This window comes from Betta splendens, chromosome 3 (assembly GCF_900634795.4).
Source record: "Betta splendens chromosome 3, fBetSpl5.4, whole genome shotgun sequence".
Lineage (NCBI taxonomy): Eukaryota > Metazoa > Chordata > Actinopteri > Anabantiformes > Osphronemidae > Betta > Betta splendens.
In genome coordinates, this window is record NC_040883.2 from 7058944 (window position 1) to 7084680 (window position 25737).

The following is a 25737-nucleotide window of genomic DNA, read 5'->3' on the forward strand; positions in this document are numbered from 1 at the left end:
ATATATAGAATAATTACTATGAATAAAGCTTGCAGCTGCAGAAGCTCTGCACACATAAATATCCGTGCAACATACCGTAAACAGTCTCTGCATACTACAGTCCATGTAATGGCAACATACATGTAGTGTATGTCAGACATGCATCCGAGAATCATATCATCCAACGCTGTTACAGCACCTGACACTGTGTGGCAGAGGTTATGTCTGCTGTATGATGGAGAGGTTGCCTTCATCTAACCGGAGTCTCACCCGTACTCGCATCTTCATCTGCACTCTATAAAAAGAACCTACGGGGAGCCATGGTAACCGCTCGCATACGTCACGGCGTGCAGGCCTTAGCTGTCGGGTCAGCTGATGTCTCACACGCATGCACGCACACGCGCGCGCACACGCACAAAGAGCAAAATGTGATGAGCAGACCTTGATGGGGAAACATGACACGCCGTGTCAGCGCTACTGGCTACAAGTGAATGTCAATGGGAGCCGAGCAGACACAGGCTGCACATGCAAATACACTGACAAACAAATATAACAATCTGACAGCTGAGCGGCATTTGCTCTGAGATGCTCGTCACTTCTCGTTGTCCTCAGGCACACATGCCCACACACCAACCGACAGACACACACTGGGACCGACTGCGAGCCGGCATCTGGTCTTAAATAGCAGCCCCCGATATGACCATCTGCTCCCGGCCCAGTGATCTATGTCACAAGGTTGATCCGCACAGTCTTGCTGTATGTCTGCGTGTACAGTATGTACTGGAAGTATCGCACATGAGCATGGACACACGTTCACAGGGCACAAAGGCTTCACAATAAGAGCAACATTTATCACAAAGCTACCAGTAAATGTATGCTGGCTACTACAAATGGTACATTAAGGCCCATTATCTTGTCTAAGTGTAAGTAAGTCGAGGCACTGCGCTGTCGCAGAGACTAAATCCCAGAGGGAGTGGTGCCTCCTCCTTGTTCACTCCGGTAACATCATTATAGCGATGTTATACTGTATGTGCTCCTTCCCTAACAGCTGGCGATGGCTTCCAGTGTTTTGCCTTTGGATGAACACTACAAACGCAATGTGACCACTGCATTAATTAAGCATATCAATTAGAATGAAGTTCAGCGTCTTCACAGCGGCTCCCTGAACTTGAACGACCTCCGAGTGTTTACTGCTCTATGAGAGGAAACTGTGAGTCCTCAGGACGGCGCGCAACCTCAGCGTGGAAGTCAGCTGGTAGGTTTGAACCCGAGACCCACTTGCAAAGCAACACAACTAACTCCACCATTATTATGTACAGAACATAAACAGAATAATCTGTAAATGAGCTGGTCAACGTTGCACAGACAAGATGCCCCATTTTATGAGTAAATATTAAACCAATGTTGAGTAAAAAAAACAAAGTCTTGTTTCGCTCTGACTCCAGAAGGTTTGACAACATTTTCCAACATTTTAGCATTTTGTACCCTGTTTGAAAAATGCTGTTTGAAATATATGTGTTTAAAACATTTTTTCAAATTATTATTACATAACGGCTAAACAAAGTCAAATAATCGCCTCAAAAACCAACCCACGCTGTTTTTTTCTGGGCTCAGTGGGACTTGGGAGAATTGTCAATAGCCGCACAGCAAAATTAATTTGCTGATGAATAGGTTAGCGATGAGGGCCATAAATCAAGTGTGGTGGCTAAGTGTAATTCAAAATTAGATGCTGCTTGTTATTTTTTTTAATCTTCAAAACCACTACTCACAATTTGCTAATTGGCCTGTCTTGCAGCTACCTCAACTCTCAGTGGACGCGGTGCACTCTAATTAAATTGAGCTTAATAAAACTTAAAAATTGATTTGAACTGGCTCCTCTGAGGCTGCATCACAGTTGCGTCTCTGGTCCGTTTTTCAGGACATGGTATATTACATATTGTATGTTCCACTGAGCTTATCTGATAACACGAGAGGCATGAGAAGATTTAACAAGCAAACACGACACTGTAAGCGATTCAGCGCCGGAGTGGAGTTTTTATTACAAAGCAACCGCTGATTGATTTTTCTCTTTTCTGTCAGCGTCCATAAAAGCTCATGATCAACAGTAGAAATGGTTCCTGGGGTTGTCTGCTATTTATATTTCAGTCAAGATTACAAAGGCTCTGGCCGAGTTAGATACTGTGCTAAGACAAGACAAATTACTCGCTCTAGATAATGATGTAATGTGTTGTATACTGAATGTGTGGCTTGCTTGCAGTCACATTACATCTGTCAACATAAGCTGGTGCCGGTTCTATTTCGACAAACATGGGAGAAGGAACTCCCACTCAGCAGACAGAAAAAAAAAGTATTCACAGCAATTTGAATCCACAGCCTTTAGTCAAATCCTCCTCCGGACGACGGAGCAGCACTGAAAGACTTCATGTAAATCTCCTCGTTGTCATTAGAATGAAATGAAAAGAGGGAATAAAAGACAGCTCTGAGTGACAGACGGAGCAAGGTGGAGTGGAAGCAGGACGGCAGGAAACCAAAGGGCTGCTTCAGAGGCGAAGGAGCGAAGGCTCGGCGAGGGCAGGAGGAGGGGAAAAGGCAGGAGGAGGACGGAGGAAATGAGAGGAAAATGTGGAACGGGGAGAGAACGGGGGAGGGTTTGATGTGGGAGGGGAAGGGATGAAAAGGAGAGGGATGGTGAAAGGAGAGAGGAGAGTAGAAGAGAGTGTGTAGGAAAAGCTCCCAGATGTTTCACAATGCAGCTAATCTGCATCCTAATAAGTGTGCAGGAAACTAATCAACTCATACAGTTTTGCCTGTCAGTCTGCCTCCTCATCACACACACACACACACACACACACACACACACACACACACACACACACACACACACACACACACACACACACACACACACACACACACACACACACACACACGCTTTTGGCGATACCCATCTCCCCATCACCAGTGATTTTATCCTTCTATCCAATTCTGGAGTTTGTGATTTCTCCCATATTTTCCCTCCTGAGCAGTAATTATCCATCCATCTGTCCAGCCTGCAGCCAATTTGTGCATCATTGTTTCTAACAGCTGAAGGAGGAGCCTTGCTATGTTCCAGAAACAGAATCATTCTATCCATCCTTTACTGTGAACTGGTTCTGAAACTGACCTTTTGGGAGGGACAGAAAGACAACAAATTTAACGGAGACCTGATTTGAAACTTCAGAACATTAGGTTCTGATGAAACGAGTGCTGAAACCCAATAAATTCTGTTCAAATGAAATAAAATGCTCAATAAGCAGTATTGATAAACACAAAGCTACAATCTCATCAAATGTGAGCTTCTAAATGTGTTCACTACACGCAATCAAGACGCTGAACGCTGGATTTCTTTTACTCCACATAAATCAAGCTCTTCTATCTTTGGAGACAGATATTAATAGCATCTGGTGCCGGGCTCCATTCATTTATGATATTCAGATTTCTCTCTCTCTGACAGCAGGAACGGAAGTATTGCCCTCTGAAAACCAGTTACATGGGATTTCATAGCAATACTTCAGACAGATTTTTTGTGACACAGCTATTGATACTAAAATACAGTAATAAGCACCCAAATGCATTCATAATGTAGAAATTAATCTCATTTACAACAATAATTTAAAGCTTCAGTCGAAGCGAAGTTTGTAGTTGGTATTTATCAAGACCCGCAGGACCTGAAACTGAACTCGACTGAGTATTAACCTTCCTTGACGAGGTGTCAGAATATGACATAAAGGATTTATGTTATTTTTTTAAATGGAAAACACTGTAAATATATATCTATATATATATATATATATATATATATATAGATTTCTTGTTTTTAACAGATGGTACAGCAGCTGCCAAGTCTTTCACTGCTCTGCAGCTCGATTCACACATTCCGCTCTGCTCCTAAATAATATATGGTTCTACAGCAACAGAGGTAAGGGTCTTATTGGAATGCACCAATAAGTGAACTACTGCATGACGGGCAGAAGGTGTCAGAAGGAGCCCAGGCCTATGGCAGGAAGAAGGGGAAGGTGCCGTCTGTGGTCAACCAGTGATGGATTTATTGAGGCATCATGACACACACACACACACACACACACACACACACACACACACACACACACACACACACACACACACACACACACACGGAGTCAGTCCTTCGGCGAGTGTTGTTCAATAATGGTCAGGGGAGGGCCGAGGGATGTCATCTAGAGAAAATAGGATCCCAGCTTACAAAACGAGGGAGTGGATCAGGCTGTCTACAAAGACGCAGCGCCCGGTGACACAGTGCGGCAAGTCTGAATATGGAGTTCAGGCATCCTGCCTCGCGTAGCAGTGAACACTGTCTTCTAGGCTATCAAGGATGCTGAAACAAACAGGAGGACAGAATTTACCCTGTTGGGGGATGAAGGTGCAAGGCTATTTGAGCTGCATTTGAGCTCGTGTTCACCACAAAGATAAATGAAAAGTCCAGTTTGCAGATGTAAGAAATCTGACACTGAGCCAATACTGTACTGAATATTTACAAATATGGAGCTGACGAAGCGAACGAAAAGAACGTTCTTGGAGAGTATTTGGAATAAACGGTGCCTCCTGCGATTTCCTGTTTAACCGTTCTAAGTGGTGGATGTCACACGCTTCTCGCTGACAGAACTCCTGTCTATTACTGGAAAAGATGGCCGATACAGTTGTTTAAGCATTCGCTGGGAGCTCCATGCGTATTTTAACTAATTGGATGAAAGGCCCGGTTTATCCGCTGGTCTTTGCAGCTGCTCAGCAGGAGGACAGCGCGCCGCGCTGCTGCATGTTCGGCCGTGATTTAAAAGCTAAACAGCTGGAATCTCAGGGGGATCTTTTCCAGTTTTACATTTCGTGCTTTTGAAAAGGCACATCGTCGAACACCGATTCACCGGGAAGTGGTGCGGTCCTTTCACTGTCTGTGGACTGCTGCACAAGCGCATTTCACCCAAAAGTGCGTCCTAACAACAGATAATCACAACAATCACAACACCTTTAAGTCCGTGCCGAGTTCGTTGCTCTTAAAGAAATGAGTGCAGTTTTGAGCTATTCTTGGTTCCCAACATTTCTCTCACTCCATTGGATCTCCTGCGAAGGTGTTGAAACGCAGGATGTCACAGGAAGCTGTGACGCACACACTGTTTCTAAGTGTCATCTTTAGCAGCTGAGAGCGATGCCATCACACACACACTGCAGCGTCATCCATCAGTGCTGACACGGTCCTGCCCCCCCCCCATGTCCCACGGCTGACAGCGGTACCCACTCTATCATCTATTTGCCAGTGTCATTATACACAGTTCGACTTCATCTGCGTTTGTGAAGGGACAGACGCTAATTCCTGTTATTAGCGAGTGGGCACGCTGTACGGTTATTAATGCGACTCTGAAGGCACACGAGCGTGCACGGCCCCTCCCGTCCCCACCCGAAAGACACGACGGCGACTGTTCACCGACTGCGCCGGAACAGACGAGGATGAACAACAGTCCTTTTGCAGCTAATGAGCGGAGCGGAGTGGAACTATTTCTGTTTTCCTCAAATGTCACCAGGTACGAGCGCTGTACCAACATTTTGACTTCAAAAGAACACGTCTCGGGTTTTAGTCAAACGTTGTTTCAATAAAACAAGAAAACTATTAAGTGGGGGGGGGGGGGGGGGGGGGGTATTGTGCCAAAAATATATAAAACTATGCATGAGAGCGGAGCAGAGCTGCAGTTGTTCCTAGTCAGGCATCATTTGTAAAACCCCAGGTTTAAAGCGTTACTGAAATACAGCGAACTGCACAAATCTTTGGAATTAGCGAGCGCAGAGTCCTTTTTGTTGCACGCACAGGAAGAAGGTTATACTTCTCGCGTGCTCTCAGGCAGCCGGAGTGAAAACTGACGGCTTATGGGAAGAGAGAGGGTGAAGGAGGACGAGCCGCTCCGGCGCTGAACCCGGGATGTCACGGCTACATGCTATGAAGTAAACAAACTGCTGTTTGTCACGGATGTCAAGGATCGATCACACTGTGTCTTCGGTTTCCTGTTCTGAAAATGTGGCATTACATGAAACTTGTTCACACATTAGATGGAAACTAGTCGTCTGAAATCTGCAGGCTCGTGCTCTTAACCAGGAGTTACACATTCGAGTAATACTTTCTCAGTCAGTTAATGCATTCCACTAAAAGTCAAGGAAGAAGTGTGAAACAGTGCTTAAAATGACCTTTCAGGAAAAGGTACCTTTACTGCTGGAGTTTTGTGCTGACAGCGGCCATTTTAATTTCAGCTGAAACAGAACAAAAACCCCAGACAAGATCGAATTTTTACCACCAACTGAGAGGCTCCAGGCGAAAACATCAAAATAACACGACACATAAAAGCCGTGACCATCTGCTTCCTGGGTTGCTCGTGTTCAGCGATACTAATTGGCCTAGGAGGGGCTGAAGTTGAAAGCTGCACAAATACGTAATTGCCAAAATTGCACCGTGTGTATTGGTGTTGAGGCGCGTGGAGGGGAGGAATGAACAGAGTCACTTACCCATCACTTTCACAAAGTAGGCATCGGCTTCAAAGTTGTTCTTTAAAGCATGGATGATCAAGTCCTTCTTGGCTTCCGCCTTGCTGAGAACCAGCATGTCTAATATCCCCTGTAAGAGAGTTCAGACACGGAGATAAGGGACAATGACGGGGTGGGCCGCGTGTCCTCTGATGTACATTTTTATCCCTCAAACGCACTCGGCGACTGATTCAGCAGCATCTTATCATCTCGCTCCCCCTTCGCTCGCTGCGTCCGCGCTCTCGTCGGCGTTCAAAGATTCCGCCTCAAGGTTGAACGAGAGGCGAGACGGAGATAGTCGAATTGAATAGACGGTCCACATTAGCGGCAGTAATTAATTGTGATAAAACAGAGTAGATTGACATTCAGCTACTGTACTTGCTCGCTGTGGGTGCGAGTGAGAACATGAGGACGGAGCCGCGGACGGGACGTCTTCACGGGGACAATGTTTGACTTTGACTTTGATGCTTCAGCTTGATAATGTGAGGTTTGTGCATCGTATGATAATTCTGTGAAGGTGTGCGTGTATCTGTTACAATAGAGAGATGGACAATAGAGTGAAGAGAGTTAAAAAGAATACATGAGCATGCAGGATATGAAGAATCTTCACCACAGTATGTGAGGAACCAAATGAAGCCGCTGTCTGGACTGCTTATGTGGCAGAGATGGAGTAAAATGGGCCTGAACACGAGCCGCTGCCTGTGCTTTTAACTGCGCTGCTGATTACAAACAAGCACTAAACCGAACATGACACTGCACTGTGCTCAGGCCAAGTCTGCTGTGTTACTTCTGAGCATGAAAAGGAAAACCATAAACTTAAATCATTTTACCGATGTCAGTGTCAAAAAGGTTTACGCATAATCCGCTTTTCTGCATCAGAGAAATAAAATATTTTGGTTCTTTGCTCTGTGCGCTGCATTCATTTCTCTGGCACAAGGCTCTTTGATATTACAGAACTTCCTGAAATTAGATATAATTTCATCTGTGTATTTAACCGTCGGATACAATTATTTGATATCTGAGCATTAATTAGACAAGCTGATGGATATTAACAGAAGTGAACAGATGAATTACTGGGGGGAAATGAACAAGACTGTTGGAAAGACAAACCCTTCATCACTCAGAAACTCAGAAAACCACACTCACGTCCTCATAGATGTCAAAGAACGTTGCCATGACGGCATTTTGAATGGCCCCCAAATCCGACTGGTCCCAGTGGATGTGGAACATCCTTCCTACACTTTGGCAGCTGGCGTTGTTACAGGGGACGTTCTCCAGTAGGAAGGCCTGCTGACCACTGAGGAACAAAGACAGAGAGAGAACATCCTCAGTTACACCTGATGGTCATTGGCTGCTAATCTTAGTTCATCATCTGGATTATAACCGCTGGCTCCCGCACCAACAATCATTTTTAAAGATGCTAGTCTGACCACAAGAAGCAATTCCCAAGCTTGAGACCCAGTGAGACTCAGACTAGATTGAACTGTGAAGCTTGGCCTTCCACAACCCACTGACACGTGCTGCTGGAAGGAAAGAAGCAAACACAGTCAATGAACTTATAATATATAGCTGCTTCCCTCTTCTGCTCCCCTAAATATTCACTTAGATTTACTCAGATTCCTTGCAACTTTGCAGCTAATCTCTTCTGAGCACAAGCACGGAGAAAAGTCTCCTTAAGCAGCTAATGAACTGAACCCAGGTTTGGTGCCAAAGGCAGAGGAGAAGCTGTTCCTTTTAGCCATTGATTACAATGATATAATGCTACCTAGAACCCAAGTGGGCACTAGTTAATTGCTACAACACTTGAATATAAGCACCCATTCTAACTCTAAACTTCTGAGATTTAATGGAGGGTTCAACCTGTCATAGTAAGAGCACGAGTGCTGCACCACGCAGGAATCCAAGCACCTGTTAGCTCAAGTGCACTGTTCTCCGATGAGAGGTTTTTGGGTGTATGTGGAACTTCTGTGCTGACATTTGACGATGCAGCCGATCACTTTTGAGACCAATCGAGAGAATCCTTTAAAGCTACAGGAGCCCTCCCCTTGCTTCACATATAACATGCGTTTGGTCACGTTTTGCTGGTGCTAGAGCTGGAATAGAACTCCGGCAGCCTCAGACTGAGCCTGGCTCTCTGCACGCCTGCTTTTGTCACCATCTCCATTTGATTTCCATGGGAGATTGCGTCTCTCGTTTTCTCTGCCTATCTCCCTGTCTTTGGAGACAGCTCTCTGTACCTGTCCTCAGATCTCAGTGGGAGTGGCGACCTGAAGAAAGAAGAAAAAAAAGCCGCCGGTTTTAAAATAGATTACTCCTGAAATCCCTCCCTCGCTCAGGATTTTAGATTACTGCGTTTTTATCCTCCCTCTTTCCCAAGTGTCTTGGGAGTGGAGGTGAAGGCGAACCAGAAGCCTGACGTTATCTAGGATGGTTTCAAAACTTCAAACACTGCGTCAGGCTTGCAGAACTTGCAGAAAACACTCAGCCGTCACCGTGTCCACGCGAGCAGGATGTTAAAACAACAATGCGATACGGTCCAGACAACGCGCCGACTGATTGATAAGTGCCATTAACGCGGCGCGGCGCTGTCATCCGCCCCGAAACTGGGATGATTTAAAAGAATTCATGTGAAGTAAAGATACACAGATAGACACAGTGAGACAGATCGATGTTTCTCCCGTACAATGCGGCAGCATACGCTAATCTTATTACTGCGTCTGTCACAAAGGGAGAGGGAGACAAAAACAGATCGCGCCGGCGTGAAAGCAGGAGATTGGGATGGAGATGCCGGTAATGACAAGTCTTTCACAGGTAAACACACACGGAGTATGAAGGAGCTGAAGGATGGGCCACGCATGTGTTGAGGACAACGTGGACGGAAGGCCGGCCTCGGTTTGGACGAATGTGCTAAAGTACAGTCGCTAACTTGTTCACCTGTGTTTATTTGAGTTTTCACATCAACGGCTGCTTTGGTTTCTGCTTGGAAAAAGAAGCAGCCAAACTACAGTAATGAGCAGTTTGAGGAGCGCTGCCAGTGCGGTAGGTTTCACTACATCAAACACCTTCAGCTGCATGAATACAGTGGGATTTTCATCCAGCTTCTAACGCAAGGAGACACTCGGAGCGGAAAAGGTTCAAGTTTTATAAATTACCAGACACCGAAGGCTCAAAATGTAGCTTTCAAGTCAAAGAATTCGGAATCGGCAGCACTGGAAATTCAAACGATGACAGAGTTTGATGCTGAGATCGATCAGCTGCAGCTGATTGAGGACCGAAGCCCGCACTGCACCGCGTGGCAACATTCCAGGTGAGCCTCTCGTACCGGACCCCCGGCGCCGACGCTACGACCTAATGTGCATCACGAGTATCAGCAGCCGCAGCACAGGCTCGTTTAGGGAGCAGAGGCTCAGACGGCGATGATCACAAGTTTCTGTATTAAACAGACTGGGAAGCAGAGGCGTGGGGGGCTCACGGAGGAAAACAGCGTCAGCGGAGATGTGGGTGTGCTCTACAGAGGAGCTACTGTTCCAGGATGACTGCATCCTTGTGTGAGGGGGGAGGAGCTGAGGAGTGGAGGGGTGGGGCCTGTCCTGGATTAACTGACTGGCAGCGATTACGTCCTATGGAGGATTTGCTTTCTGTGCAATCCATCAATGCCGCACTCGGGCTTTCCACCCTCTTCATTAGGCTCTTATTGGTCATGAGTGTGCGTGTGTGTGTGTGTGTGTGTATGTGTGTGTGTGTGTGTGTGTGTGGATATTTGTGTGAAAGTGGACAAATGAAAATAACAGTGTTTGTGGCTGAACTTTACAGGGCGTCTGATAGTTTTTCACCTTTTTGTGTCTTTCTCTAGATCTCTCCGCTTCAAAGGATCCTCTCTGCAACACAGCGGGGACGGCGACAAAGGAGACGAACCCGAGGTCAGGACACGGATCAGCCCAACGGCTACGGCAAATCAATGCATAACCCTACTTCCTCCTCCGTGCTCCGACCTCACCTCTGTCGTCTGGACCTTAAACAATGTGGGTGCGCGTGAGAGCGAGGTTTCGTTTGCGCGTGTGTGTCTCCCACAATCCCCTGCTCCACCTGCCTTTGCTCTAATTGGCCTCCAGAGGGGCAGAAACCCGGCAGGAAGCTGACCAGCTGATCACATATATGACCCCTCTCCTACTCAAACCCTCCGAGGCCACGGCTGCCTGTCCACCTTTACAGTTTAACCGTGTATCTATTCAGAAAAATGCATCTCCATCTTTGAATCTACCTGCAGTATCACCTGCTTCTTGAAGTTCCTCCTTCTCTTTGCTTCCTCGTCGCCTCTAATGCACTCATCCATCTCCCTCCACCCACAGCCCATCCAGCCATCCGCACACCTTTGTTCCAGATTTTTTGCCCATTTGCTCACTAATCAAAGCACCGAGTGTGTCGAGATGTCTTTTAGCCCAGCGTTATTTCTTGTGAGTGTGCTGTGGGCGCGCTTGATAAAGCTCTTTTTATTTTTAATGATGGCAGCAGCGCAGCAGCAGACGCGTCTCTGCCTTGACAAAATGACCTGCCATCCTTATTTCATGCATCCTCCCCTCTCCACTTCAAAAACCTTCTCCCTGTTGATGAGAACATCTCAGCCTTTAGAGATGCACTTTCATTTCATTTAGAGTAAAAAAACGACTTTTGGACGTAGAGTGAGGTAGAAAGGTTTCCTTATATTTACATGCTATCGTTACAGAACTAGCGTCAAGCAAGGAGGGACGAATCAGAATCATCCACCTTCATAACTTCATCCTTCATTAACTCAAATCTAATACAGGTGAAATGTTAACTCTCACGGTTTCGTCTTCCTCATCCACTACTACTGCTTTACCTTCACCATCGTGGCAAAAACAAAGTGTTTGGTGGCCAGTACAAATAAAAGTCCAGAGAGCCTGAGTGAAACTGGGACCGGAACTCAATCGAAGTCTCATTTCTGGTCGTGGTCTTTGTAAACAACTTGCTGCCTAGAAGTCCCAGGTTCAAAGCAGATGTGGGTCCATTGCAAATGAAAAAAAAAACCAAGTACTTTGATGAATAGTTTGGAACTTGTGTTAAATGTTTCCTCACTATTTACTATATTTTAAGTGTACCTATTGACCTTAAACACATTGGATGTGATACAATACTAAACAAGGCTCAAACAAAGATACCTTCGTCGATTTGAATTTTTATGCATGTTTAAAAGTTTGAACATAACCTATAAACATGCGCGTACACCACACACGCACCCACACAGAACAAGTCAGTGAGCTATTGACAGATTAAGAGTGAGGACGGCAGACAATGACGGAAAGAGAAAGAGACATGGATGAAAGGTGAGTGAAGGGAAGGAGTGGGCAGGTCCACATAGATGAAGTGACAGCGAGATAGTGATATGTTGTCAAGGCCCCGAGGCTCCACGCCTTCTCATTCTGCTGGCCAGGATGCTGATGAACACGGGCAGTGACTCATGGTGACACACAATCAAAGCACATCCTTTGGTGGACGACCCGTCTGGTGTCACTCAGTCTTTCATCCTTGGCCGGTTTGTTTGCTCGCTACGCGGGTGTGCTGCAAAGTCAGCTTTCTTGAGTCCGGCCTTATTTGTCTTAGTGTTCAAAAATACTTGCATCTTCTTGAACTTGCACGTTTTTTTATCTGCTACAAGCAAATTCCTACTTGCTTCATATTTTGCATTCCATATTACGGTTTGTTTGACAAAGTTGAGTAGATTGATGGGTGGGAGAGTAAGAAAGATCAAGACTAAAGCCCGAGTGTGCGTTTGGGCGCTGGGCTTCAAGTCCCCATCTGTCACCATGATACTGCAACCCCAGTGGCCTAAACATGGAATTAGTTAATGTTTTCACTGGAATCAACTTCCAAAACTGCCTGACTGAGCTTCTCATACAGTAACAGACGGCGTGTAAACACTTTGCTACGCTCCTTTAAAGGGGCATAATAAAAAAAGGAATAATGTAGTCTATCAGAAGAATAATCTAGTTTTCCAATGGTATCAAACAAAAACTATATACTTGATTTCTATTTTACCCAAATAGTCAGTTGAGCTTTGGAAATAACTTTTTTTTTAACTAAACCAACAGCTGTGGTTCAGGCCCGGACGACTTCATCTCCAGTGAATCATCACTGCACTTTGTACAGACATCGACGGCACCCAGAGAATTGACTTTAGTCTCGTTATATTTTATTTACAGATCAAATGTCAAAGCGCCGTGATGTGTGTAGGTGCTGCTCGGTTTCACTGTTCAACAAATACTTTATTCATTCGAAACACCGAGGAAAAAATAAACCAGGGTTTACCTTCCAGCAGAGGATTTATTCCAAGATAGAGGCTGAATATATAGAGCAGTCACTGCAAAGCATTACACAACCTAAATTACCACTGTGGTGTATTAACCCATGACAAAAGAGAGCAAATCAAACAGGGATTCATGCGAGCGCAGCCGCGGCTGGAACTTCAAAGACACAAATGTGCCTCCTGTTAAACAGGGGACACATACACACGCTTGGCTGTAATGACATTGCGATGCCTGCGCATTACAATGCAACATAATGGCATTCTTTAAAAGTAATCATCAAATGGCAAAGAGCCCGTTTTCATTATGCCATTACTGAACAGTTCCCTAGAAAGCTGCTTAATTTTCTTTGTTGGAGGAATCGTGTGGGGCTAAACCGCCCTCCGGCCAACAAAGCTGCACTCTGGGAAGGAAACACTGCGCAGGACTAACCAACGCTACCGCGTTAGCGACGGAACCGAGGCACAAACACGGCTACTTCTGCTTCTAACATACAGAAGAGAGGGATGGATTTTAAATGCCATTGCCTAGCAACAGCCAGCTAAGCTCCTGGCAGCAGCAGCACGGTCGGGCTGCATGCTGCATGCTGCATGCTGCATGCTGCACGCGCACGCGCACGCACACGCACACGCACACGCACACGCACACGCGCACACGCACACGCACACACACACACACACACACACACACACACACACACACACACACACACACACACACACACACACACACACACACACACACACACACACACAGCAACACTGTAAAGGTGAGGCGATGGAACTCATCAATGCAATGAAGAGCATGGAGTTTTACATAAGCGAGGAAATTAATTGTCACTTTCCGGGAACGAGAACAGAACGAGGTCTCTCCCGACTCAAACTTCTGCTCCGGGTTCGCTCTATGGGATCATTTCATCTGAACTCTGGGCCGAGATGGTTATTACAATAATTAACCGTAATAGAAACACGCTAGCGATTTGTGCAGTTAATGACCCTTTTAGTCACGGTCATCGATGCAAACCACCCAAAACACTGAACCGAAATGTGCTTCCTGACCATAAAAGTGCAGTATCAGCTATGCAATTAAAGCAAGTACAGTAACTAGTGTTACAGTAGGACTCGCCCCTTTAGTTTGAAACGCTGAAAGTAACAAAGAGTGTCACAACTTTAGATTTCTGATCATATAAAACTCTAATTAAACAGAAGGGAAACAAATGTAAACTCTATTACTAATAGTGTGTGTTGATGGTCTTCCTCTCTGTTTAACTCCCTATGTGATTTCACTGCTGGACAGGTACAGATTGCAGACAGTGCAGGTTTGGGACTTGACCTGATTTAGTTTATTATAAGACAACTATAAAACTAACTACTGTATATAGCCCAGTGCAGTAGCTCACTTCAGCTACAGAAGTAACTTTGAGTTTGCTGCAACCTTTTTCCCCGTTCCTCGTAGCTCGACTGACTCCTGAAGTCACAGATCACAACGAATCAGACAGTAAGGATGAGAGAGAAAGAGAGTTGAGGAAACCTTTTCTGAATAAAACTAAACAGCAGAAACAAGGACAGATGTGTTGTGATTGCCAGATGTGGTTAACTACTGTCTGTGTTAGTCCAGGATACTCAGTGACGTACAGTGTGGCCTGAGGACTATAAATATCTACTGTACTGTATGCATGTGAGCTGTTTAGTCAGTACTGTATGTCGTGTCAACAGCTCTGAGGTTTTTTCCGGTCTTGCTGCTGATTCTCGGTGTGTGGTGCATCCTCAGTATCAGACCAGACGATCACAGATACGATTTACTCACTGCCCATGAAGACGAGCGGGCGCTCTGCACCGCGTGGTGCGCTGTCATGTAAGCGATGTGATTTTTACAACAGAAATCCCTCAAGTTCAGCTGTTTCCATTTGTGACCTGGTTTTGTATTCCAGAAATAGCAGCCTCTCTCTCGCCGCACGCGTGCTCGCTCGCACGCTGGCGGACGGTGGAGTGTGACATTTAGGCCGTTTCTCCTGCGATAGGGGGCTCTTATGAAGCTGAGGTGAACCGTTTCAACATCAAACACCCACAGCCAGCAGGATGCTGCGGCTCAGCCTCCCTCAGGGCGCTGGATGAATAGGAGAGCGTGCGCATGTCTTCCTGTGAGTTTGAAGCCTACCTGAGCGGAGACAGGGGCTGGTCTGCCGGCTGCACTGACGAGACAATCACAGCGCCTATAAAAATAGTCGGGTAGTCCAACTGCACCTGCGTGATACTACTCCACGGCAAATAAACATCGCTTTTGTCACAGCCATCACGCTGAGACACGCGATAATAAAACGCTGCAGTGTGTTGTTCTCCATCTACGTCATTACATGAAATCTAAGGACAGGACGCAGCGAGACACCGGAAATTCTGCAACGGAAATGCTTTATTAGCAGAGAAGCGCTTCCCCTGAAAAACTCTATCAAACCAAACAGTTCGATGCATTTGCCCAATAAGCTGCACCGGGTGCATGAAGTGTTTCGTCAAAAGGCCGCTAAAATCCTGTTTTCTTATAATGAGCTAAAACTAGTATAATGTACAAAAACTGCAAATCACATTCTGCTTCAACCCACTGTTTACAAATTAAAATTAGCTAATAAATAATTGCAGTCCAATTTACTTACATGATAATTGAAAGATGTACACATGTAGCATGACAGATACAGTATCAGTTCTCCTATGCTTTCGGACAATCTTGAAGGTGAGTTAAGGACCAGCCAAGATTAACTGGCTGGAATCTCCTATTTCATTTGACCCCACTCTCAACCAATGCAGAAAAATAAAAGACTGCCAAAAAGTCTGCTGCAGACTATGAAGTCTAGAATTAGTGTGAAATCCGTCTGTTCATTATTTTGACCCAAAAAAGGCATCAACTAACTTCCACGCCCACCAAAACGTCACATCACAACATTTCACCCACATTTATTGTGACCATCTCTCTACTGTTTATAAAACAGCCCTCTCGTATTAGAGCCTTCAGGAAGCCCTAAAAGCACGATTTAATTAATTTCCTGAATAAAACGGGCCATTATCTTTACGCTGAACGCCAGCAGTGGTGGGCTTCCATGAAGAGAGCATCTCTGGTGACATTTAGGCGAGATATCACAGCTTTGATGTACAAAATAGACTGTGATTGAAAGCAAGAGAGAACATGTACAAGCTGACACTTCTCCTGTGGCCCGGCATCCTCATGGCAACGAAGCACCAAACGGTCAGCATTTTGCTCAAAGACCCTCAAATTCTACAACCAATGAAGCCAATGACTGTATCAATATTTTTGCTGTAAAGCAGTAAATTAAATTTCAGAGTGAAAACCCAAGTAAAACTAGCTTCCGCTGAGGTACAGTATGATGTTCCTACATGTTTTGACCCAGAGGGGTTTGTGTGAGAATCTAAATTTATCCTCCTTTTCTCCACGAGGATTGTTCCTTGTCAGTGTAACTGACCCCAATTGCCTGTTTCAGTTCATGAGAAGCAGCCTGCTCCTCTGGGGATCGGCATAATTGATGCCATTAAACTTTCTAGGCTACCGTTTGTTTGTGAAAAAGTTTCATTCACAAAAATAGATTTTAGGAAAAAGAGACTAAAGTGACACGGGCCACTGTACATGGGAAGAGGCCAAGGATGCGAGACACTTCAGTCCAGGCTTCATCTGATGCTGCAGCGTTAAGTATTAGAAGAGCCTAACACTAGACAGTGACCTTCGCTGAGACACAGACGTACAGTAATGAGAGCGCTGCATTGATTGTGGCTGTTCTGCTACTGTAGCTCCAGCAAAGCAGTGGAGAAGTGGCTGTGACAAAGCAGCCTGGTCTGTAGGGCTGTGAAGGGAATGAATAAACACTATTTAATTTAGCAGGTTTGTTAAATGACCTTCATTGCACAGTTTCATTACTTTCGACGTGCTAATACGCAATCATTTCTAAAACAGAATATGTGGAGGTAATCTAAAATCAATCTAAGTGCTCTAATCTGAAATAAACAAAGTGAATCTAAAAACAATATATTTTAACACCAGCCATAATAAAGGGCCCATCACAATCTAACATGACAAGCTTTCCTCCAGATCCATGATTTCCATTTTAGTCTGCAGGGAAAAAGACAACATGGTTCCCAGGAAAACAAACAACAGTATCAACCAAGACTGAAAAAAAAAATCAGCCTTATTGTTGCTCAAAGAAACAATTTTGCTTATTGCAGTTGTCTAACCCAACAGCTGTCAAGGCGTGTTATATTTGTGTGTATCTGTGAGTGTGTGCAATAGGTGGGAGCTAAGTCTAAAAGCCTAGGGGTGCTTTTAAAGGCCCGATCAGTCTTTCTCCTCTGACATGAGCTGGTCAGAGCTGAAAGAGCAGAGAGAGACCATTAACCGCTGCCCACGCCTCACTCTTCACTTTAATACAAACACCACAAACACAAAAAAATAAAAAAAAACACTCCACACACTTCATTATTCCACGAGTTCACCAGCTTTACAACTGCACCAGCACAGCATTTAACAGCAGCCTTTAAATATTGACACAAGTAGAGGGAGGTGTGGATGATACGCATGGGCCTCACCACCTGCGCACAGACACCCAGGTACATTAAGGAGACGCACAATGAAACAAATCCCGTTCTGTCATGTACAAACGGTACTGATTTGTGCTCATCAGCGTGTTCTGTATCTGAGCTGTAATAGCATTTTAGCCGGTGAGAAAAATCTAATTCGGATTTGGGAAAAAAAAGAAATGACACACCTGACATTATATTCATCCAAACTTATTAATACACTATACTTCATATCCATTGTCATCTAGTTGTTTGGGTCAATCAAACTATTATTTTAACTGGAAGTTGCAGCAGCTTGCTGTTGACATGCCATGTTGAGGCTCACTGACTCACACTGATTCACATATGAACAATTAGTCAGTTTGAAGGTTTCTTGCAAAGGGAGTGAAACGAGTGGTAGAGCTGAAATGCTGCTTGGAAGCTGGTTACCACAAGCTGGTCGACCCGTATTAAAGACAAGAGGCCCACCTTCGGCGAATGAATATAAGTCAGAGGGAATAAGATGAATGTAAGGGTCTGTTGCTTAGAAATGGGCAGTATGCTAATCTGATGACAGCGACACCATCATCTGTTGCGTTCATGTGCTTATGAAGGCCATGATGTGGCCGCGGCCTGTTGTAATCTGCCAGTCTAAGCCGACCTGTGGTCATCTGCTGACGTACAGTATAAAGTCACCATGAATGAAGGCGGAAAGCCGCAGAGCCGCCGAGAGCCGATCAGGCTTAAGTGCAGTCGGCCTGCGAGATGAGCTTGCTGTTGTTTCCAGTTACGCTAATGTGCAGATTAGAAACATGCACATATGCAATTACATCTACAGCGAGTCGCCGGAGGCAGATATTATACATCTTAACCTATGTGCCTTTTAATCACTGCGAACGGGTTTAATACGGTTAAATGGGAATAAAGACATGACTGTTAGGGAAAGTGGTTATCGCATAGAGTTTCATCTGAGCGTGCAGACGGAGTGTTATTCCTAGAAAATATGCGATTGTGCACCAACAGAAAAGCGTACAAGCAGGTCGTGAATGATTGTAAAACAGCTGTACGACACGTCATCCGACGCGTGGACATTAAATCAAATGAGTCAGAAGATAAAGGTCGGCTGCAGCTCTTAAGCAGATCTGACAGTGGAGGCAAAGCGAGAGAAATGCGAAACGACAGCGAAATTTACAGTTTTTCCAAATCTGTCTTACTGACGGGCCAGGAACCAGCTTTAGCAAAAAGTACAACCACTCACAACTGCTTCCACAGCTTGACGTACATGAGCAAATGTTTGTTTCATTTCATCATTCATCAGTACGAGTCTACATTTTTTGAATAACTAGCCGTCTTGATCACTGTAGGTGCTGCAGTCGCTCCATTCAGACTCATTTCTGTCCTCACGCTTCTGATGTCTGAAGGACTGAAGCCTTGCACTCTGTTATAAGTGCACAGTATGTGCTCGTGACAACCATTTTTGATAAATACAATAATTATTACAAAGCAAAACAATTATTTAACTACAGCATTGAGTGTGATTGCAAATGCAGTCTGCGGTCTACGCCTTGACTGGAGAGAGATAATAATCTAGGATGCAGCTCATAGAGCAGTGATTTACGCCGTGTTGTTCCCAGCTCTGTCATCTGCACCTAAAAGAACTGCACTTTATCATCAGGCTCCCTGCTGTGGGGTTTATTACACTGATATTACAGTAGATCAAAAAAGGTGAAAAGGTAAAGGAAAGAAATACTGCTCCTTCAGTTTCACTCTGTTGCACTGAGTGAACTTCTCATTGTTGCCCCCTCAACAAATAAAATGCCTGTTTGTCTGTTTGTCGGCGGGGAGTAAAAGCAACTGGACTCCACACGTGTGCGCGAGTAGACAGATTGAATCTGTGTAAGCGTGTGTGTGTGTGTGTGTGTGTGTGTGTGAACACAAGGAGTTTCATTCTAGGCGCTGCTGATTAAAACCCAAATATGAGAATACAGACGCACGTAGACACAAGCCTCCAAACACACCTGCAGTTCCTACTGACGGCTACGACGAGAGGCTGTTCTACCGCCGTGCGCTGACTGACAGCATCCAACAAGGCGTCAGCCTACACGAGTTTCCCCTCAAAACTAAAGCTAAGTGATGCAGACACCACCGACAGCAGCTAAAGCCACGCGTACAGAACAGAGAGTGGCAGCAACAGCATATCCACCACTTACAGAAATCCAAACTTCACATTTAATGTATTTTACCTCCGGTTCAGACGGACACGGAGGCGACTTGCCAGCGAAGTGTAATGTGTTCTATGTGAGCGCATGTAATGGCAGGACACTGTAACCAGAAGACTGTGCTAAGTGTATAAATCAGGTAAGTGGCTGAGTGGAGTGTCTGTATTGATGCAGGCTGGTGGAGAAGATGGAGCTAAGCCTGAGGGCAGGGCTGTGGGGTAAAGGTCGTCCAGGCCCTGGACAGACCTACCACAGTCTGACCTTTGACCACTATGGCAGCTTGTAAGTAGGTTCTGCGACGTAGAAGTAGGACGTCTATGCTTCATTCATCTTGTTGCCCCAACAGCTGGAAACAGGAGCGTGATGCCAGGCGTACCTTTATGGCCAAGGAGTGCATAGGAACACACTGAATCATGGGTAATGTGATATATTCTGTATCACAGAATATATCACAGAATGACCTCATGTGCACTTAGACCACCCTCTAACTGTACGTTTATTACTCAGCTCTCTCCATCCACTCATTGTTCCATTGATTCCACGCGATTACGCTCATCTGACACCCCCTGTCCTTCCGTCCTGCTGCTTTGAACACTTAAAACGGCATTGATTTCGCTGGGAGGAGGAGGAGCGACACGGACGGGCAGGACTTTTATCTGATAAACGGCTATAAATAACTATTTGGATGGACGAAGGAGGACAGACGGAACAAAGGGGGGGGGGGGGGGGGGGGGGGGGGGGGGGGGGGGTGAGGAAGGAGAGGGAAGTGCAGCGGAGCGGCTGTGGGCTGTACAAATATTTGGTAAGCAGAGTGCATTTGGTTAGAAGAATATCAAAGGCAAAGCTACGCGCGGTGCAGGCTGGACTGCGGCGCTGCTGAATCCAAAGCAGAGGAGGCAGGAGGCATCTGATAAAGCGCCAGCACAAAAACAAATGCACCGCTGAGACCTCTGTCACCTCTAACGCTAGGATTTGATGACTGCACTTGATTACTTCCTGTGCGCAACTGTGACAGTTCCTAGTCAAAGCACTGGTTGGGGTTAAGGCGCCTTGATGGGTTCCAACCAGAAGACGCCAAAAGAAGAGCTCCAACCTTTTAATCCCCCTCTCTCTTATCACCCTGGCCTTTTATCTTTTCTCTCCACATTCGTCCTCCATGTGCTGGTGATTTACGCGCTCACGATGGACTCAGACCGCATTGAGGAGGACTTCCACAATATCATCCGCGGACGGGTGCGGGATTATAATGGCCAGGCTTAAATGAGAAGGAAACGGAGACGGGTTGAGTGAAAACGAGAGAAAAGCTGGTGCGATTAGAGGTGCAGTAGTGACACCGAAGGAATTACCTCAAAGAGTTAATCCCAGAAGAAGAAGTAAGGCTCAACTGTACATCAGCATATGAAGCGCTTACCCAAACACAAACAACCACTCAAACCCTCTCAGTCTCTTCACACACCCATGATCAATATTCACACACAATGACAACCCCTTCAGCTATCTAATCTTTATCTCTGAGGCCAGATAACACACACACACACACACACACACACACACACACACACACACACACACACACACACACACACACACACACACACACACACACACACACACACACACACACACACACACACACACACACACACACACACACACTTTGTCTATATTCTAGTGTCCACGGGGCCCAGGTCCTAGAACATGATGTAGGCTGTCTTATCAGTGGTCACGTCCGCGCCTGCAGAACGCTCTCACCTTAGCCGTCCTCTCCCCCACCGGTGCTTCAGTAAACTGGAGGCGCCGCATCTTTATTATACTGCGGTGTTTTTGTAGTTCTGCTCTGTCTCCGGATTGTTATTGCTCTGCGCAAGTTTTGTTGTAATGGATCACGAATGTCAAAACATTCTAAGAAGTGCATCAAATAAAAGCAGGAGAAGATTCAATTGTAATCTAATGAGTACACAATAAATAGGATCAATAATGATGACTGATTTTACAGTTGGATACTGGTTTAACAATATATTGTTAATCTCGGCATAAAATATAAAAAAACGAAATATAAATAACCTTTATTTCTGCTATAATGCAAAGGAAAAATAAACATTATACCAGTTTTAGCGTTTCTATACTATAATAATTTTTCTTATTTTCGCGCAGGCATGTAGAATTGGGTGAGCAGCTATTTCACAGTAATTTAATGACTTCATCCACCCTCCGTGTTGTAACAACTGGAAAAAAAAGATTATAGTTCTGAAAGCTTAACAGATTTGCATAAGCCATTTAAGTATGTATCTTGAGTTATTAAATTTTAATCAATTCTTTTTCATGTTGGGCTGAAACACAATAGCAAACACAATCTCATATAAGCTACATCGCAAATGAAATGTGCATTTGTCAGACTTTTGATTATAGGATTTGTGTGTCTTTGATTCCTGTGACATAGTTGCTGTTATTTTAAACCAGAGTAATAACAGTTCACATCGTTTGACATGTGGGGCAGAGCTGCATAGATTGATGCTGAGAAAACAGAGCGAGCAGTTGGTTTCAGCTTCAGACAGTATTTGACATGTTTCCAGTGGATTTGCTGCCAAATAAAGATTTGTTGATTTTCTTTATTAGACATTAATAAGTAAAACCTATCCTGCCTTATCTATGAACCCTATTAAGAACACCCTCCAACCAATATAGTAGATGAAGCTGTGTCTGTATGTTCCTCCTACCTGCCACTGGTGTTTCGGAGGATCACCAGGGCGTCGGGGAAGCCGTCCAGGTTGTAGTCCCCGAGGTGCAGGGCCAAGGGCTGCTCCAGGTTTCCTGGCACAAAACCCCATTGGGTTTCCTTTTGCTGGAAGTCCAACGGCACCTGAAACCACTGTAACAACAGTCCACACAGAAAGGTAAAAATTATGATCGATGGTTACAGAGAAACCTCAGGATAACACAAACATGGGAGAGCAGTAACGCTGCTGGACGAGGGGCTGTGGTCCAACACTGCCTCTGACTGATGTTTACATTAGGACAAAGGTGCACATTAAACCTAACAGCTCATTGGAGACCGCTCTTGAAAACCTTGCTGAGACCATTACCACCTCTTGCTTAACGCAAACTATTTCATTGAAGCAGCGGCGTCATTTTTCAAACACACAAGCACCCGTCGGCGCTTGGACTCACTTACTCACACTTACTCACTGCAACGTCTTCCGTTCTTGCTCTGCCTCCCTACGATTCCACCGACTGCAGGCGACTGCAGCAGAAGCCGTTACTTATTATTTTCTTTTTTTCTGTTTTTTGCAGTAGAAAGCTACCGACGCGTCCACAGTAAATTCATTTTAATGGAGTTCCAATCAGTGACATGCATGCTGGTCCGCTTTCATTAGGGCCATTACAATGAGTTGTTCGCCAGTATCCTCCTGGGAATTACATATAATAGAAGACAGGGAGGCGTTTCCAAGGAGAGAGAAACCATTATCATGCGATAATTCCTACCTCTGTGCCATCGTGAATGGTGGTTCATGGGAGGCATGAATCACTATTCAATAGAGGGTGTTCTGTCCTGTACATAAACGGTTTCTGTATAGTGCAACATAAAAACTAAACAATTATTAATTCATTAGTCCATTAGGTTCTAATTATAGCCAATGTGTTTAAAATGTACATCCTCGTTCAGGTTTTACTCCGACACGGTACGTGACTGTATCTAAAATCAATTCCTATCGCTCATTCACTGCTCCCTATAAAACAGACACTCAATTGTTAACTTTATAGTGGCAGTATATTTGAATGGCTGACAGGTGTATCAGAGCCCATCAGAAAATGTTGCATCCATAAAATGTGACACATTGATGCTCGGGTTTGTTAGTGAGCGCTCAGCACATGTCAGGAGACCGTGTAGTACTTACTCAAATTGGCTCCGGCTAACGTCGTTAATAAGGTCTTTTGCCTGTCTGCGCCACAATATATTTCCCAGTTTCACCAGTAAAAAACAACTTTGGGAGTCGGAGCTAAACTCAGCGGCCTGTTTGGATCGCGGCGAGGCATGTGGCCAGATGCCGGCAATTCATGAATGGAAAAGAGTGGGAGCAGGTGCAGGCGGCAGTCACCGGAGAGACACTCACCAGGACCGGCGCTAATAGCTCTTAATACGACCACCGTGTCCGAGACACACAGCCGATTACCAATTAGCTCGAAACGGATCACACAAGCAGTGATGCCGCTGATGTAGATTACCTGCACAGCAGCTGTGCACACTACGTGAACACAGGTCCTGATGTAGCGGTAACACACTGTGGCCTGAGTGGCAGGTGTGATGGGGCGACTGAAGGTCACGTTAACGATGGGATACCTCTCGCCATCATCTCATTATTTTTCTTATAATCTGTAATAACAAGGTAGCTCAAGTTTTAAATAACTGGTGAATATTGTAGACACACGGTACAAACTGAAAGGTTTTAGGTCAAACAGGTCTGGGAATTAAGCCACTCACTACTGTTGACAAAACTTATTTCTCATTTGCGTTTAATATCTCAGATATCGCTAGATATGTAATTATTTTTTCTAATTAAGGCAGTACCTTTATTATCAAACTTAGCCAACTGTCCCTGGACAGGGAGCGACCCAGACTGACCCTCTTTGGGCAGAAGCGAGTTGACAACAAGTTATTATGCTCCTCTATACACAGATGGTGTCACAAAAGCAAGGGGGCCGCATCTATATGGTTTTAGAGGATAGAACGAACTTGGAGGTTTAATGCGACGCAGCCAGCCAAGCTCTCATTAAGTGACCACTGAGCACATGTTGTTTAAGAGGCTGACAGGCTGCCATATGGGCGTGAAGCTTGGCTATGATTATCGCCATCCAGAGCAAACGGGCGAGCTGGACATAATCACCGAGCCACGGCTGGCGGAGCGGCGTCAAGACATACAGTCAGAGGTTGCCTCCAGCCCATTGTGGCCAGTTAGCGTGATGACACATGCACATATGCTGCATGGTAAACTCTTCACACACAAACTGAGACCGGACCATTATTTTGTTTTTCTAAGACGATGATGAGGCCAAACACCAGATATTTATAGCTTGGGTGAGGTTCTATCTGAGGGGATCTAATAAGTCTGAAAGCAATTAGTGAGACTGAGGGAAAAAAATAGGATACGCAGGATAAGAGAGGGGAGAAAAATAAAAAAGGAGTGAAGATAAGTGACATGAAACAAATTTGAGAAAATCTGCAGATTATTGTAAGTACTGATAAAAGAATCAGTGATACTACAGCTCAAGGCACAAGGACAGGACACCGTTTTATAATCAAAGGACATTTGCCTTCAATATCAAACATAAAAACCCCATTTCAAGCTACCTAAAACCACTACAAGTATTAGTATGAGCTATTTAATACCAGATCACCTGCGTCTACCACGCACTAGCCTCACAGTCTAAGAGGCAAATTAATTGAGTGATGAGTTTATCTTTGGTCCTTGGGTCCGCCGCCCGTGCGGTGTCGACGCTCCCTCCTGGGACAGAGCGAGGTCTTTGCTGGCCGCCTGCCTTATCAGCAGACCAGCGCGCTGGCGTTGGCCCTGAGGCAATCACAACACTGCCTGTCGCTTTTTTCTAATCTGATTAGAGGAGAAAAGAGGAAGAGCATGGAGAATACCAACAGCATCTAGTCAATAGAGACACACACGCCCAAAGACAACATGGGAGAAGGGCTGAAGACTAGAAGAGTATATAGAGAGGGAGATGATGAACTATTATAATATAAAGAGAGATAATAGACATTAGAGTGATGATATTACTGCTCATACTTGGATATGGGTTTATATGAATACATTAACGCAATAATGTGTGAGAAATATACTTAATTAAGCAGGGCTCTAAGGTTAATTCTGTCAAATCGATCTTGGATTATTACAGCTACCTCTCTCTACACATTATATTGATGTCTTGGCATAAAAAAAAGAAGCTGATTGTATTTCCCAGCCACTGCCTAATGGCACTGATACGCGGAGCTCATACTGTGTGGACATATGGCAGAACAAAGGCAGATGATGAAAGGTATAATTGCGGTGCATTAGCAGATAATATTGCAAAGCACAG

General features: G+C 45.1%; 1 protein-coding gene across 2 annotated transcripts in view; it reads right to left on the bottom strand.

The window, feature by feature from the left end:
- itfg1 (integrin alpha FG-GAP repeat containing 1) overlaps window positions 1-25737 on the bottom strand; it is an 85652-nt gene that overhangs the window by 24736 nt on the left and 35179 nt on the right. For both annotated transcript variants that reach the window (XM_029143749.3, XM_029143750.3), the window contains exons 10-12: window positions 22368-22519; window positions 7705-7855; window positions 6541-6649 (exon numbers count right to left, since the gene is read on the bottom strand). In XM_029143749.3, the coding sequence (XP_028999582.1) occupies window positions 6541-6649; window positions 7705-7855; window positions 22368-22519 (412 nt within the window). The remainder of the gene's footprint in view (window positions 1-6540; window positions 6650-7704; window positions 7856-22367; window positions 22520-25737) is intronic.